At 33.3% G+C, this 15381-nt stretch overlaps 3 protein-coding genes across 8 annotated transcripts; all 3 read right to left on the bottom strand.

Annotated features, from left to right (window-relative positions):
- Positions 1–118: 118 nt before the first annotated feature.
- Positions 119–4040, bottom strand: LOC102625880 (probable protein phosphatase 2C 68). Of its 2 annotated transcripts, none has more exons than XM_025093268.2 (4): positions 2883–4040; positions 1725–2140; positions 815–1051; positions 119–717 (listed from the first exon to the last, which is right to left on the bottom strand). In XM_025093268.2, exons 1-4 carry the CDS (start codon positions 3208–3210, stop codon positions 475–477), a joined length of 1224 nt encoding a protein of 407 aa, XP_024949036.1. In that variant the 5' UTR covers positions 3211–4040; the 3' UTR covers positions 119–474. The 2 variants fall into 2 exon arrangements, with proteins under 2 accessions (XP_024949036.1, XP_006492857.1); XM_006492794.4 differs by having other exon boundaries at positions 1725–2089; positions 2883–4016.
- Positions 4041–6637: 2597 nt separating this feature from the next.
- LOC102626166 (uncharacterized) lies at positions 6638–7756 on the bottom strand. Its single transcript, XM_006492795.4, has 2 exons — positions 7036–7756; positions 6638–6872 (listed from the first exon to the last, which is right to left on the bottom strand). The coding sequence occupies exons 1-2, from the start codon at positions 7384–7386 to the stop codon at positions 6783–6785; spliced, it is 441 nt and encodes a 146-aa protein (XP_006492858.1). The 5' UTR covers positions 7387–7756; the 3' UTR covers positions 6638–6782.
- Positions 7757–8036: 280 nt separating this feature from the next.
- On the bottom strand, positions 8037–14352 carry LOC102626465 (DNA polymerase delta small subunit). 5 transcript variants are annotated; one of them, XR_008055659.1, is made up of 16 exons: positions 14195–14352; positions 13939–14068; positions 13111–13217; positions 12869–12995; positions 12445–12552; positions 11755–11870; positions 11586–11669; positions 10744–10812; positions 10581–10652; positions 10404–10495; positions 10200–10327; positions 9883–9984; positions 9736–9803; positions 9002–9068; positions 8474–8609; positions 8037–8312 (listed from the first exon to the last, which is right to left on the bottom strand). XR_008055659.1 is itself a non-coding variant. In XM_006492796.4 (15 exons), the coding sequence occupies exons 1-14, from the start codon at positions 14252–14254 to the stop codon at positions 9012–9014; spliced, it is 1320 nt and encodes a 439-aa protein (XP_006492859.1). In that variant the 5' UTR covers positions 14255–14352; the 3' UTR covers positions 8037–8312; positions 9002–9011. The 5 variants fall into 5 exon arrangements, 4 of the variants coding, with proteins under 4 accessions (XP_006492859.1, XP_024949034.1, XP_052299127.1 ...); XM_006492796.4 differs by lacking the exon at positions 8474–8609; XM_025093266.2 differs by lacking the exon at positions 8474–8609 and having other exon boundaries at positions 9736–9797.
- Positions 14353–15381: the final 1029 nt, after the last annotated feature.

The raw sequence follows: 15381 nt of genomic DNA, 5'->3' as shown, positions 1-15381 counted from the left end.
TATTTACAGACAAATAAGACCAAATAATGAAATTTTCGGGGAACCCGGTCGACATCTTGCATTTGCCATTTGCGGAATCTGAAGCAAGTTTCAAAGTCATTGCAGAATAGAGGTTACCGAAACTGTAAAATCAAGTACAATATTATTATTGACATACAGTGAATAAAATACACGACTTTTGAGTGCACGTAGGCCTCACATGTGGAACTGCACAAAAGAGGTAAATCTTTAACCTCTTTGTATGCATTATCACCAAAGGGCATATCAAAATAATTAAGCAATCGAGGGACAATAGTTTTTGGGTTAAAGATGGCTGGGTAGGAGGAGATTAGGAAAAAGAGAAACCGATAGAAACAACAATCAAGTGCTGCAAAAACATCGTAGAAGTAGAAACTTCTTGAAGCCAATCTTCACGACCCAACTGACCATTTCAGGTGAACGGGCGGTATTTCAGATACTGGCTCAAGTTATGCATCAATTTTGTAGAATGTTAAAGTTTGACGGTCCAACAGTATCGACAAACCCTCGAACAGATAGCTCTGGTACAGAGATCTTGTTCCCCAGCAACGCATGGTCTATAAAGATGACAACCACAGTAATATCATCATGATAAAACCGCCTATCCCCCTTATCAATCTTCTTAAGCTCATCATAACCCATCTGCCTTTTCTTAGCTGCCGCATTTAAAGCTGTTTTAAGAAGCCGTCTGGCAACTCCCTGACATTTAAAAGAAAAAAAAAATGTCAAAAACAAGTGAGTACAATGAAGAGAAAAGACAAAACATAAACCAGATGCATTTAAAGATAATACATACAGCTCGTGGGCAATTATAAACAATATCAACTGCCTCTTGATTTGTCAAGTGTTCCCACAGCCCATCAGATGCAAAAATGAGAAATTTGTCATTGGGTTGCAAAGCTCTCGTGCATATGGATGGTTCTGCTGTTAGCACAGGCCGACGGATTGGCTCGGGGAGGTGGAATCGTGGAAATGAAGGATCGAGGGAAAATTCAGGTCGCTTCAGGTATGCATCACCAATAGATCTGGATACCTGATGAAGATACACAAAGGAAGACAGCGTAAAGACCAAAACCAAAGCAACTGTTTGAAGTAAGGAAATCCTAATTGACATCCAATTCAAGGAAATCGCATATTGTGAATCTCGTGATGCAGCAAGTATTAAACTGAGATTGAAAATGAGAGTCAATTTCAATACAGAGAAGCATGCAACATATACAAGGTTAAGTTTGATATAATTCATGCCTAACAAAACAAAAAGAAACAAACAACTCTTATTTCATCTTATTTTGACGTTCATATGAATATTTCTGGCCAGAAAATCCATTGAAATAACTTGTGATTGATAATTATTGAGACAAAGCAACTCCAAGTTACAAATATGTAGTAATATATAGGACCATGGCATAGAGAAGTTCTTATCTTACCCTAAACAATGATCAGTATAAATTTAAAACAATGTCAATTAATAAGCAAAGGTAAGTGAATGACAAGTAATACAAACATATTATGTTCCAGAATGTCTTTTTCTCTTCCATATTTCATATGATAAAGAATTGCTCGTGTCAATGAGTCAAAATAGCCAATTAAACTTCCTTGCATCATCAATTTATGCCCAAATGTTGGTCCATACATGCAACGATAAGCATGTGCACTTGAACATGAAATTGAAAATTGCAGTAACATCAGATAAAAGATAAGCAAACCTGAATAAGGCCTTTGATACGCCATACTCCTTGCTTCATCACTACAATATGTGAATCATCTGGATGCAAGGACCTGAGTTCTTGTCTAACCTCCTCCATGCAAGCATTGTGATCCATAGTCAATTGCTCGGCAACTATCTTACCCGATTTACCTAAAGAACCAATTACAGCTCGAGAATCACCCACATTGGCAACATATAATGTTCCCTTCCAGATAACTCCAACCAGGCAACAGGACCCAATTGCTGCGATTACTGGTTTTATTCCACATGTCCTACGTACAAGAGTAAGGAATCCATCCTCAGTTGCAGAAAAAGCACTTTTAAGAATATCTTCTGAAATGGTTCCACCTTCTCGAGCAAACCCTGTAGAATAACAAGGCACTACTTGGTGATGCCCAATAAAATACCTAGAGTCTTTAACAAAAAGAAAAAAAAACAAAATCAAACATATCAAATTAAAAAGAAAATTCTCCTTGCTCTAGAAGCATCCAATGAGGACAGATCAGTGACTGCATCACTGTGGATATGTCAAACATACATCTCTACTATTATCACACAAAATTGGGCCTTCAATATAGAAAACCGTTTTTTCGTCTCTCCAATTATGTCCTCTTGAAAACTACAGTAATTCAAATACTTTTTATCCTTCACACATGAGAGAATTTGTTTCATTCTCTAATAGAGATGACGAAACGAAACAGGATCCAGGAACCAGACAACAGCTTATACCATGTTTTCTTAAAAAGAATCCCAAGCTTGACGTGGAACCAAATTCTCAATTTCCAAATCAACAATTAGCAGCGCTTTAAATTCACAATAAATTCCATTAACACACTCCAAATTCACAATTAGATATAAACTTAAAATAATAATAATAATAATAAGAAACTCAATTTCCGTTCACAAACCAAATGCGCAAGTAACTCCAAATGAAAATGAATTCTGCACGACATCAGACTATTTGTGTCCACTATAGAACAAGCAATCAAGCATCGCATCCAGACAAACAAAGAGCACAAAACATTAATTTTAATATTCCAATTTTGTCCTAAACCGGTATTAAAATTCCAAGAAAATATATAATAAAAACAAAAACCAAAACCAATGCACAAAATCCACCAAAAAAAGAAAGAAAAAAGAAAGAAGAGATACTAACTCATCAAATGGCGAAAGAGATGGTCACGAATAAAGCGAGAGGCCTCGGGGCCACCATGGCCGTCATAGACACCAACAAAGAAAGCATCACGGCCGGTCTCAACTTGGCTGTGATCCTCAATAACTTCATTGGCTTGAACAACAGCAAAGGAGAAGTCACCATAAGAGTGCTTCTCAAGGTCTTTGCACCAAAGAAGTGAGTCTTGATGTGAAGAATCAGAATCACTAATATCAATGTCATTGTAATTGAAATTATCCTTGTTCATACGCGCATATCGCCTCACTGATCTCCAACAAGCCATTGTTATCCTTGCCAACCAAGAAAGCATCCCTCATTTCCCTTACAGCAATACCCTTTTGATTCAAACCACTAATTCTTGAATTTCTCAAATTGGTTTTTATTTTCAAGTTAAAAGAACAAAAAAAAAATTCAAAATTTAGTGAGAAAGCAAAATAAAGATCACAAATTTAGAGCAGAGGAAGCAGAAAGATTGAATTTTTTATATGAAGGTGAATGAAAGGAAGTGAGTGACCCGATCAAAGTGAAGTAGCAAGCAGTACAGAGAGAAATTGATTGAAAGAATGAAAGAGTTGGATCAAAGTTTTTATTCTTTCTTTTTCTTTTAATTGTTGAGTTCAAGATTCTGATTCAAGAAAAAAGAAGGGGAAAAAGGAAAAAGGTGGGAAGAAATTAATGGATCAAAGTGGAGAGAGAGAGTGTGTTGGTGTGAAACTTGAAGACTTCAATTTCTTTTTTTTTGTTGGTTGGTTGAAAGAAAGGCAAAGAGGACGAAAATGGCTGAGGGAGAAAGAGAAGAGAAAAAGAAGAAACAAAGAAAGTGTTTTTGGGAAACGTATTTTTAGAGTTTGTGAAAGAAAGTGGTCAATTTTTGAAGTGAGAGAGAGAAGTAGAGAAGAAGAAATGGAGTGGAAATTAGAGTGAAAAAATGAAAAGCTGGATGTGTGTGAAATGTATTAATTAATTAATGATTTGGGGATATTGTTAAGTTGTATAATAACATGATTTAGTCATCAAATGTTCTTAGATTATTAAGATTAATTTTTAAATGAATGTAAATTACAGCTTGACCCCATGCCGCTAAATTATAGATGAGATGAGAAATGACCCAAGAGTTTCATGGGATTGGGACCAAAGCCAGAAGTTTTGTGCCAACTTGGAAACTTCTAAATAATAGATTGTTAATTTGAATGATTTAAACATTTTGCGTATGAAATTGATAAAATTTCATCTGAATCCTACTAGTCCGTTAAATTAATGAGAAACTAAAAATATTTAAAAAAAACTATCGTTGAGATCTTAAAGTCGTGACATATTGGAGTTATCTAAACAAAGTTTTGACATAAAGAGAGGGAGAGAGAGAGAATCAATAAAAATAAAAAATAAAAAGAAAGAAAATGCGAGAGTGAGAAAAAGATGTGCAATTAAACCCTGGATCACATCTGTCAAAATGAATGGAAATGGTGTAAAAAGTAATCTGAACCAGGAAACAAATTCACTCACAAACTTTCAAAACCACCAACCAGAAAAGCAGAGATGCCCTGCTTCTGCAATCCAATAAAAGTGCTTCTCTGATGGAGTAGGTGGCTTGTAGCTATAAGCTTCAGCAATTACCAGTTGGTAGATTGTAGAAGCCTGTTGTTTTCCAAATCTAAAAGTGCTTATAATACATGTGATACCGTGACATGTGAATCTGTCTTTTGTATCACAAGTCTATCGCCCGTATTACTTCGTGTCTTCACCGATTTTTCACCCTTATTTTTTTTGTCAATTTCATCAGCCCCGAAATTAATTTTGATGTAATCGTAAGGCAGTTGCAATAAAGATAAAGGTGCCAGCTTCCAAGCCACGACCCTACCAAATATTCATCAAACGTTTGTGATATATTGGTAGGGTCGCCATCAAAGTCCAATCGGACAAGTGCTTCCTGTGTGTGTGTCTCATGTTCATCCAAAAGTACTTCCAATAGATTGGGGTTTTCTGCAGGCTTTTTATGAAAGCTTTATTGTTCAGCGCATGCTTTTTTATGAACTCTGTTTGGATTTACATATTTTCCCAATTGTATTTCTATGAAATCGTTCAAACGGCCTAATTTGATTTTGTTAATGAAGTTCTTGGCACAAGAACATGAAGCAAATACCTAAAAACTAATTGTTTGAACAGTACATGTTGACACTTTCTCGTAACAAAGTCTATCAAGTTTAAAATCATTTGCAATTTACCTTGTAACGTAGGGGCGGCTCAACTCAACTAATTTTAGAATTTTAGACAAATTATTTTAATTAGGTATTTTAAAAATATTTAAATTAAATATATCTATTAGTTTTATTAAAAAATCATTTATTTAAAATCAATTTTTCTAACTTTCTTAGGTGCAAAATTATTGATCAAATTTTTATATTCTAATTTCGCTAATATATTTTTCTTAATATAACTAAATCATTTAGTTTTTCTTTTGACTTAGTTGATCTTAAATAAGTTTTTATCAATTTTAATTTTAGAAATTTCGTCAATTACTAATTTTTCACTCTAATTTACATCCTTTTTATTACTTTTGACAAACTTATCAAGAGCTCATTTTTTAGATCAAACTAATTTTTTATTCTTCTCTTTTTTTTCCAAGTTTTTTTTGTATCTTTATGCACATTTTCTATTAGAAATTTTTTCTTTTTTGGTGAAAGAAGAGTAAACAAGCAAACAGTTATGCTAGATAATTAAAAGAAAACAACTATACTATTTAAAAAAGAAACAACAACAATTGAATAACACAACTAATTAAGAAGTGAATAGGAAAACAAAAAACCTGAATATTTGAAACTTTAACTTTGATGGATTGAAATTTTAAACAACAATGATCAATGGAAATAGTTGATTTTTTTTTCTTAAGCAAAAATTAAAGAAAGCTTTTTTCCCCCTTATGCACTAAAGCATTGAATGCGTAGTGCCTTTTTCTTTTAATTGATAAAAATAATAATGGATAACAAGTTAACAAATGTGTGACTTTTATAGAGTTTTAAATAAAATAGCATTAAATAGAGATTTTGTAGGAATTTGATAATTTATTTAAGTAAAGATTATTATAGATTATAGAATAATAATAATAATAATAAATAAATAATTTAATAGCTATAATATTGGAGAAAATTTGGGACCTTCATATATAGTGAGACTTTAAGCAACTGCCTAAGTTGCCTAAAGGGAGAGCCGCCCCTATTGTAACGAAGGATTTTTTTTTTTTTTTCAATTTAACCACACTACCATAGATGATAGGCTTAAAATTTACAACACCAACTATCTATTTGTAATATTATATCACAATTTATGGTTTTAAAACATCTACTAATATTGTTTTATTTTTGTTACCAGTTCATATTGTATGAACATTTATAATAATATTAGGGATCTCAACATTTGAACTTGAATCCCAATAGCATGCGTCACTTATCTATAAGATAATAAATTTCATAACTTTTAAAATTAATTAACCTCCATCTAATTAATAAATGACATATTTGTTTGAATTTAAATTAGAATACTCTAATATTTATGGTCTTCACCGTCCCATTATGTAAAATGTGGACTTAAGTTAGTTTTTAATATAAGACAATATTATTTTATTGTACATCATTTTCTTAATATTTTATTATTGTACATCATAATAATTTAAATGTTAAAAATTTTCGGTATATAATGCAAAATACATACCCACACGAGATTGTGCAGAGAAAGAGGAACCATGAAGAATTGAACTTTGATTTATTCCTTGCAATAGAGCAAACAATTCTATAATCATTATAGAAGGAAAAAAAAAAGGGAAAATTATGTTAAAAATATACAAAACTATGAACTCTCTTCAAAATCCTAGAAAAACAACCATGAGAGCTAAACGACATCGTTTATCAAACGCTTGTGCCTGTTGTAATGCTTCTCCATGAAAACTCTCGATGCCCCTTCTACAGTCTTACGCCATGTCTGCACGAACCTCCAAAAAATAAATATATGCAAATAATTAAAAAAAGAATTCATTAAATTTCAGAACATATTAAAAATGCAAAGAAAATTTTGGTGACTTTATAATGTTAATTTAAAAAAAAAAAATGTATCCCCAAAAAGAACCGACATAATAAAATGTAACCTTTTCAATGGTGCCAAAAAGTGATTTATTTCTGATGTCCCTAGCTCTCGGCTGAGACCTCCCAATCCCAAGTTGCCGGAGCAATGGCGGCCGCCTCGCCGCCGCGGCCGGAGGAAGAAGCCATTTCCTCTCTACGAAGCTTCCACTGCCGTTATTATTCAAAGGGCTCTCACAATACTCACCTCCTCTTCTTCCACTGCTCGACATCATCCTTTTTCGCCTTTTCGCAAGCCTAAGCTCCTTTCTTGCTTCTTTTTTTTCATCACCCAGTTCGGCAAATTTTCTCAGCAATTCATCCGAAGATTTCTTGTTCACATGTTGAATTTTAGCATTTGAATTTTCAGAATCCATTAGGGGGAAGAAGAAGCAGATTGATTGTTAAGAGGGAGAGAGAGCAACGAAATGTCGTAAGAGACAATTTTATATGAGGCGCCATTTTGTTTTGTTGTGTGAGAAATGGACCGTTGGAAGGATATTTTACATAAATAACTCAATTTTTTTTTTTTTTTTTTTAAAGGAGAGATTTATGAATGTAGCCGTTAGGGGTATGTAAGTTTGGGCATGTGAGTCAGTGCACAAGAGAATAATTGACTGATGAATTGGAAGTTTGTGTTGGCAGAAAAATGGGACCTCGTTTTTGTTAGAAGCAATAAGCAATTTGGGCGGGCGAAAAAGTGATTATTGCTATCTAGATTCTATGGGATTTGTAAGAGTTATGCCTAGCAGCACTCTTTTTTCTCTTCAAGCTCCTGTAACCCACTCACTCAACATAATCACATTTGAAAATTTTGCCTATCCTTGCTTTTTGGCTCAAATGGAATCAAACGATGCTACGATGATAAATACCAATGCCCACCAGAAAATTTCAGTAATACAATTCTAGTTGAGTGTGAATTTCATGTCTATTAATAAATCCTTTTTCTAGAAAGCACTTTCCTTTTCATTTTCCCCCCCTGATGTAACAATGAAAAATCACCTTTGATAAAGCAGCATGCTGATACTTTTACCATCAATAGAGCTTGAAATTTAACATCAAACGTTTATAATGGTACAAGTTAACATACGTTACATCGGTGTTAAATGAACAAAGGTGTCACAAATGCAAAAATTCTACAATCAAATGTTAGGTCGCCAGAATTTGTGATTCAGGTTCCGGTTAAAGGTCCGAGCATGATGCTGGTTCCGGTCAACTTGTGAATTTATGGCACATCAAAATTCTCCCACACGAAACTACTACTTTTCTGCAGGAAATGTTCATTGAGGTAGCTGCTGGTATCCTGTCAAGTAAAAATTGTTTTGAACTCGGATTAGAGTTTAGCAGTATATTTCAACGATGTTTCTTTTAAAAGGAAACGAGGTCACATAAAGAAGTTTGTCACAGGTTATCCATGAATCATAAAACTTAATTCCTTGCAAATTTCAAAAGAACTCATGCTACCTGCCAATCTAGTTAACTTTCTGAAATGGGCTTTGAGTTAAGTCTTGAATATGGCTCATACGTTCCTTTCACCAATACAAGAATCACATGGAGGCAAGCTCATGCATCAAGGAACCTAACAGTCTACATCTCTAACCTTCAAATTATGTCTACGTGCAGAGTTAGTCATTTGATAAGTAACTATGGATAATCAACGTTGTGCTCAAGTAATTTGCCAACATACTTCTATGTTGCTCTCTAAAAATATACACAAGAAGACACTCCTAAATTAAACATGTGACATTTTTTAAATGCACATTGCAAATTTGCAATGATGTTAAACATGCATAAACATAGTGGCACGGAAGACGATACTGTAGAGCACTTCAATGGAGTGAATCTTATGAGTAATCAATTGAAAATGCCTTGTATCTTTCTCTGATGCAGGTTTCATTGTATTTATTTCCCAATTAAACTTGTTGCTCAAATTAGTACACCGGGCAATACACAACGGTGAAAATTTATCAAGTCAAATATTCAATTTCATACCATGCCATCATCAGCTGAATTGAGTCCCAAAACTGAGAGTGTGGCACTCGAGATTTTTGAGGTTAACCTACAGATAAGAAAACAAATTTAAGCAAGAAAAGATGACTGTTGTCCAAAAGAGGGGGGAAAAAGGAAAACAACAGAAACTTAAGAACAATTATTCAAGAACTTTCCTTAAGCAACAAGTTGTTAGTTTTTGTTTTCCTTTATCATTTTTGCAGTTTTCCTGAACCAATGGCAGCATGTTTAGGGAAAAGGTAAGCAAAATTCTTGTGTTTTCTTAACAATCATAATTCAATTTTAAAGCTAAATATAGGAAATGATATAGGACTGAAATGCTAGAGCTTATACATTGTAACTTCTATCACTTCTTTCTTTTGTTTCCCCATAGACTTTGTTAAAGAACCTAAGATTTTGTAAAATATTACTTAGAATTTCTCACTTTTTTAAAGTGACCAAAAAGATTTCTATCTTTTAAAAATTAAAAGGATTGGCATCGACCACCAGATTATTTTCTGTTTAACCATGAGAAAGACTCCATTAATCATGGTTGAAAAGCATTGCAAAGCAAGGCAAGATCTAAACTTAAGACCTCCCCAATTTCTATCCCAAGCAACAATGAAATGAGTATGATGCATGAAAAACAAACAAACTTGAAAGTTATGTTGAGATTTCTGAGTCAACCCAGTACCCTTGATGATTCTCAGCATTCCTGAGAAGATACATAAACTTACCACTACAGCAACTCCAGTCTCGCTGAACTTAGGAATGCAAACCAGTCTAACCAACTGCCTGTCTGATCCTACACATAAGTTACAATTGTAACTTACCGGAAAGGAACCCAATAACAGAAACTTTTCTGCTTGAAATGTAATATATACCTTTGAGCAAGCGAGTTTCAAATTTTTGTTGATTACCGGCAAAGTAAACATGAGGACAGCTCTCAACCAGAAAAGGATCCCTATCGGTGAAAGGGTAACATCCTGACGATAATGATTAGCAAGCTCATTAAATGAAAATCATACTTTTAACCAAGCAACTTTCCTTATTTTTGTAATGAACACATTCCGTTATCCCAGATCTGCTGGTTTAGAATAAAATATTTTCTAAGACAAGCTACCAAGTCCATGTGGGGATGTGATACAAGTACAAAATCAGACAAATTATAAAACAAAGGGGCGCAAACTATCAAATGTACCAAGAGTATTGGGTGCTGTTGGTGCCAGATGCCTCCACCTTAATGTTCTTTCCATAAATTCAAGCTGATTGTTTGCCTCTGAATATTTCTGAAGATCGTCTATGGTTTGACCTGATGTTCCAAGAAATCTGGAAACCCAGAGGATGGCATAGTCAGTATGGATTTTGAAAGTAATAACAGTCTACTAATATAATAATATCTTACCTAACGTTGTCAAGCTCAAAGCAATGGGGATTAGTGCAAGATCTAAATGTGTTATAAGTGGCAGACCCAGGGAAAAGGCATCTGTTCAATGGCTGAAAGAAAAAGGACACTAGAACAAATTAAATTTTACGCCTTGGAATTAAGAGGAACATATACGCATTCAACGCACTAAATAACCTGCTGAGGTAAAGAAAAGTTTGCTGGATCATTAGGTCCAGGCATGATATCCAAAGGTACCCCTGCAGCAATCTACAGACAAGTAAATAAACATCAACTCAATCACGATGAGAGGACATATAGCTGGCAACTTAAATTAAGACATCAAATTAATGATAAAAACCTGGGTCAACAAGATATCTAACTCTTTAATTGGCTCAAAAAGCCTTGATTGATCCTTTGAAGCCAAGTTCTGCAAAGAAATATAGGACTTGATAAAAATAGGATGTACAAATACGAAAAGCCTTTGTGATTAAGGACGGCTATATATATATATTGAATTACATAAGACTAATGCTCAGATTACAACTCATATTACATGAGACAATTACTGATATATTTACATTCAGAAAATTACCGAGACTAGTCTTACATGAAATCTTATATAGCACTGCTCAGATCTTTAACCCTCTCTAATATTCGAGGACGTCTACTCCACTCTCATTTCGAAAGGGAGAAAACTGTCTTCACTCAAATATTATCCATAATTGGGAAGGGATTGAAACCCCCATAATGCTTTGTAGGGACTCGAACTGCTGCCCTCACAATTGTGAGGGCAGTGGCTCTTTGGTCGAGTGGTTTGACCACTACAATATTTTGAATCTACACCATCAGATAAAGTTTAGAAATATAGATTCTATCCCCAGCCTAGGGAAAATAAATACATAAAATGAGAAGTACATGGATCTCTATGAGGTCTTTAATTTTGAGCTTATGACCGTAGATATCTCAAGGAACCATACAAACACTCACATTTACTATCTAGTGGTTTCATGCACCAATACATTCAATCAGTAATTTCTTCTAATTGGCGTCAAGTTCAATCAAGTCGAGTAAATTTAACAAGAAATTTTAACAGACCAAAACTAACCAAGTTCTTGACACAATTAAATAAAATATAGAAAAAAAATATCTGTAGCTGCTTATTCACAAAGGAGATCATAAGAGAATCAATAAATTAGCAACCTGTCCATTCAGCAGTCCACGGGGAATTTCAATAGAGTTTCCGGCAATAACAACATGAACTATCTCCGCTGCAATACCTTGTTCCTACTTAGTAGATGTTTAGTAGATGTCACAAGTTAGCAAGATGATGTCACAAATAAGCCACAAATGAGAGGAAATCTGCAAAAACCTTTTCATCTCCCAGATGTCCTGTTATATGATCAACAAGAAGCTGAAACTGGAGTGGGTTAGATGTGCCACTTCCAACATTTAACCCTGACACAAGTACAACATACTTGTCTTCTCCTGTATAAATCAATATCAAAACACTATGAGACAACACTTGTACGTACTGATTGGCCTGGTTTAAAGATTCAATTTAAGTACATAAACTATATCACCAGGGCTATCATATATGCACAAGCCAAACTGAATACGGATATCTATATAAGAAAGGTCCAAACTCCACCTAATTTTGTTCTGTGCTAAACTAAAAGTCAGACCTAATTCCCAAAAGTTTGATAGCACGAAATGCATAACAAAAGAAATACTTGGAGCTAGTTTCAAAAGGGAAAATATCAAGATTAAAATAGCAAGGTCCAAGAACCATTTCAAACTAAATAGAGACCAAGAAATGGGACTATGGGAGAAGAAACTACTAAGGATTGCTTTGAATTTCCATAAACAGCACACATCCAGAAGAATGTTATACTGAAAATTTAGGTCACTCTATGTGGTTACAATATGCAAAGGTTGATGAATGCCTAATATGGAAACATGTAGGAAGAATGTTAATAACCGCCTGATTATTTAGTTTATTGCAAGGTGCAAACATCAGAGAGAAAAAACAAAAGAGAGAGAATTTGAATTTCTGACATACCTGAGTTAAGTGGCAACTCTTTCTGTGGTGCCAGGCCAGCATCTAAGACATCCAGAACCAAAAACTCACCAGCACTAGTTTCCTTACCATGCAAAGCAACAACAATGCCTGCAAATGTATCATCTCAGTGAAACCATCACCATCCTTTGTACAGATGATAATTATAGTTAATTTCAACAAATAGCAATTTAGGACAATCAAACTAGGATTTTAAGAGAGAAACAAAAACATAAACATGATAACTAGATTACATCATAAACCCTCCCAACAGTAACTAAACCTCCTTTTCTGAAACTAGCCAATAGACTCGCTAAGTTCATCACCACACTGAAGGTAGCCCTCTCAAAACAGCTAAAGACAGACTACAATCCCCTCATTCGAAGATTTTCATATATCACTATGACAAATTTCCCAGTACACAGACCTGTTACATACGCTGAAGGCAAAAGTTCAGCACCACCAAGTTTAACTCTTCCACTCTCATCTTCCAGAACTAAATGATCATCTGGATGCATAAAGTTGTGAGGCTTTACAAGTGGGGTTGTAGATCTCTGTAAATTGCAAAATCAAAGATCTCAAAACCCAGAACTTCAATCTCAATTCCAACAAACAAAACAATGAAAGAAACCAACAGTGACAAAACCAATTTACTAATGATTGTGGTACCTCCTTGGAATACTCATCAAGAATTGAAGGCTTGAGTTTCATGTGCTTGTACAGGGTCCCAATGATGATGCATTCCCTGCCTTCTTCCAGTTCCAATACCGTACAAACTGAAACACAAGTAACCATGGTAAGGAATTAAACTGTCCATGGTAAAGCCTTATCATATTACTCCAGAGGTCAAAATTTTACATACATTTTATCAGTTTAACAGTAAGATTGCTAAACCTCTTGAAAGCAGATCCATGAAATATTAAAATACCCTTAAAATCAAGAAAAAAACTACCAATGGCAAGCCTAAACACTAGTCTAACTCTAGCAACTAGCATCAGTTTCCATCAATTCAAGGAAACTTCTATCAAAACTTTAACTTATTCAAAGTACATTCGGGTAAATATGCCATGCTGCTTTCAGGAATTCCTGTGATCGCATTTTCCCGTTAAGAAATATAGTAATACTACTTATAAACTACCATGTCATCAGTACATTACTCCACATCAACTCATTAAACCAACTTCATTTAATTTTTCACTTTCACCCATCCCCTATTTTCACACCATACCAGTTTGTGTGAGAAGGATTTGTGTACGAGCTTGTACCCTTATTTTTATTTAAAATTATAAATTGCCCAAATTAACTCGGTGTTATATTAAAATGGCTCATACAACCTCATTATGCAAAAAACTTAAACCCTAAATAAACAGCTAAAGTAGAACAATTGAAGATAAATACCCCATAAAATGTACAAACAAGAAGTGGCAAAAAATTAACGATTATTGATAATTTATAATATAATCTTTAAGAATATGAAAAGAAAGAAATAATCAGTACTTGGCAAATGGGGTTTCCAATTGGGAACAAGAGAATAAAGCAGAGTTCGCATCAAGTGAAGACGAGCAAAATAAATTTGGCTGTATTGTTGACCCCTGTATGTCTCCTTTTGTATTTCAAAAGGCTCGTCCTGCAGCAATAATAATAATAAAATTTACAAATTCAACTTTGTAAGAGAAAAAAAAAATCAAATTTTGTTAAATTACAAATACATGAACGAAAAATTGAGTGAAGAAAAGAAAAGAGAATAAGTTACCAAGGAGATATAGGTGGCTTGCTTTCTCTGAAGACGAGCTTCTTTCCCGTCGATTTCCATGGTTTCTGGCGGGAAAAAGATCTTAAAAAATAATGATAAAATTTTTTTCGCTTAGCTTATAACGAGAGGGAGCTTCCATATGTTTATGCGTTGAATAATAACATTTAGATCCCTACATTTTAAAAGAATTACAAGAAAAACAGTTTGTTCTTTTTTTCCCTGAAACCTGCACGCGGCTGCCAAATCATTACAAGAAAATTAAGAATTCGTTCATAAATTCAATGGTTTGATTTTTGTAGTCCTGAGTAACTTCGAAATAAATCAGTTATTGAATATCTGACTTAAGAAAGATAAGAATTAGTAACAGACAAAGTGTTTGTTTGGTAGGGACTATTTAATGTGTATAAATATTTATTTAATCTCATAAGTTCTTATTATAATTTTTGTTATTGTTTAGTTGGTTTTCTTATAAAACTTTTGAAGCTTAAATAAGCTATTTTGCTTCTATCGGCAAAAGCTCAAATTTTGAGTTTTTAGGAGTAGATGTTGAAAAGTTATTTTTAAATGTTAAAATATCTAAAATATCATCTATTTATTTAATTATTTTATTTTATTCTTTCCATAGCATAACTTTAAAAAGTTTGACTATTAAAGTAATTTCATAAAATTTTAATAAAAACTCTTATTGACAACTAAACAACAAAATTTTTTTTGAGTAAAAACTCTATTTATAAAAGCTCTACTTATGTAAGTTCTACTTAAAAAGTTGTATCAAACGGAGCTAAAAATTTATGAGGATCAATTTTTAATATTCGCACACCTTTCACGACAAGAATTTAATAGTGTTACAAACATTTTTATTAATCATTAACTTTATTCTTTATAATGATTGTATTATTTGATAGGATTTCTCATTTCCTCTTATGTTTTAAAAGTAATTTTTTTTATTAGAAATGGAATCTTAAAAAACTAAAAGACTTAATAAGTTATGATAGATATTTTAAATTTCATTCCAAATGATGTAGTAGGTAATATTTTATAAGATCCAAGTAAATTAATTATACTATCTTACTAATCATTTGATGGATGTCACATTATTTAAAATAAAATTTTGAGATAAAAAATTTAGAATATGTAACACTACTATATATATATATTTATTTATTTATGATTTTCTTTTAATATTA

The sequence above is a fragment of the Citrus sinensis genome, chromosome 6 (genome assembly GCF_022201045.2).
Source record: "Citrus sinensis cultivar Valencia sweet orange chromosome 6, DVS_A1.0, whole genome shotgun sequence".
Classification (NCBI taxonomy): Eukaryota; Viridiplantae; Streptophyta; class Magnoliopsida; order Sapindales; family Rutaceae; genus Citrus; species Citrus sinensis.
Note: the sequence above shows the minus strand (reverse complement) of the source record. Positions and strands in the feature narration are given on the sequence as shown.

Excerpts from the sequence above, each read along its gene's own strand:
- LOC102625880 (XM_025093268.2), bottom strand. The coding sequence starts at position 3,210 with ATGCTTTCTTGGTTGGCAAGGATAACAATGGCTTGTTGGAGATCAGTG. Across the intron at positions 2,141-2,882 it reads TCTCTTTCGCCATTTGATGA|ACTCTAGGTATTTTATTGGG; the intron begins GTTAGTATCTCT and ends TTTTTGTTAAAG. Across the intron at positions 1,052-1,724 it reads GTATCAAAGGCCTTATTCAG|GTATCCAGATCTATTGGTGA; the intron begins GTTTGCTTATCT and ends TATCTTCATCAG.
- LOC102626166 (XM_006492795.4), bottom strand. The coding sequence starts at position 7,386 with ATGGATTCTGAAAATTCAAATGCTAAAATTCAACATGTGAACAAGAAA. Across the intron at positions 6,873-7,035 it reads TTTTTGGCACCATTGAAAAG|ACATGGCGTAAGACTGTAGA; the intron begins GTTACATTTTAT and ends AGGTTCGTGCAG.
- LOC102626465 (XM_052443166.1), bottom strand. The coding sequence starts at position 14,254 with ATGGAAATCGACGGGAAAGAAGCTCGTCTTCAGAGAAAGCAAGCCACC. Across the intron at positions 11,871-12,444 it reads AGAGTTGCCACTTAACTCAG|GAGAAGACAAGTATGTTGTA; the intron begins GTATGTCAGAAA and ends TGATTTATACAG. Across the intron at positions 10,496-10,580 it reads ACTTTTCTTTACCTCAGCAG|CCATTGAACAGATGCCTTTT; the intron begins GTTATTTAGTGC and ends TTTTTCTTTCAG.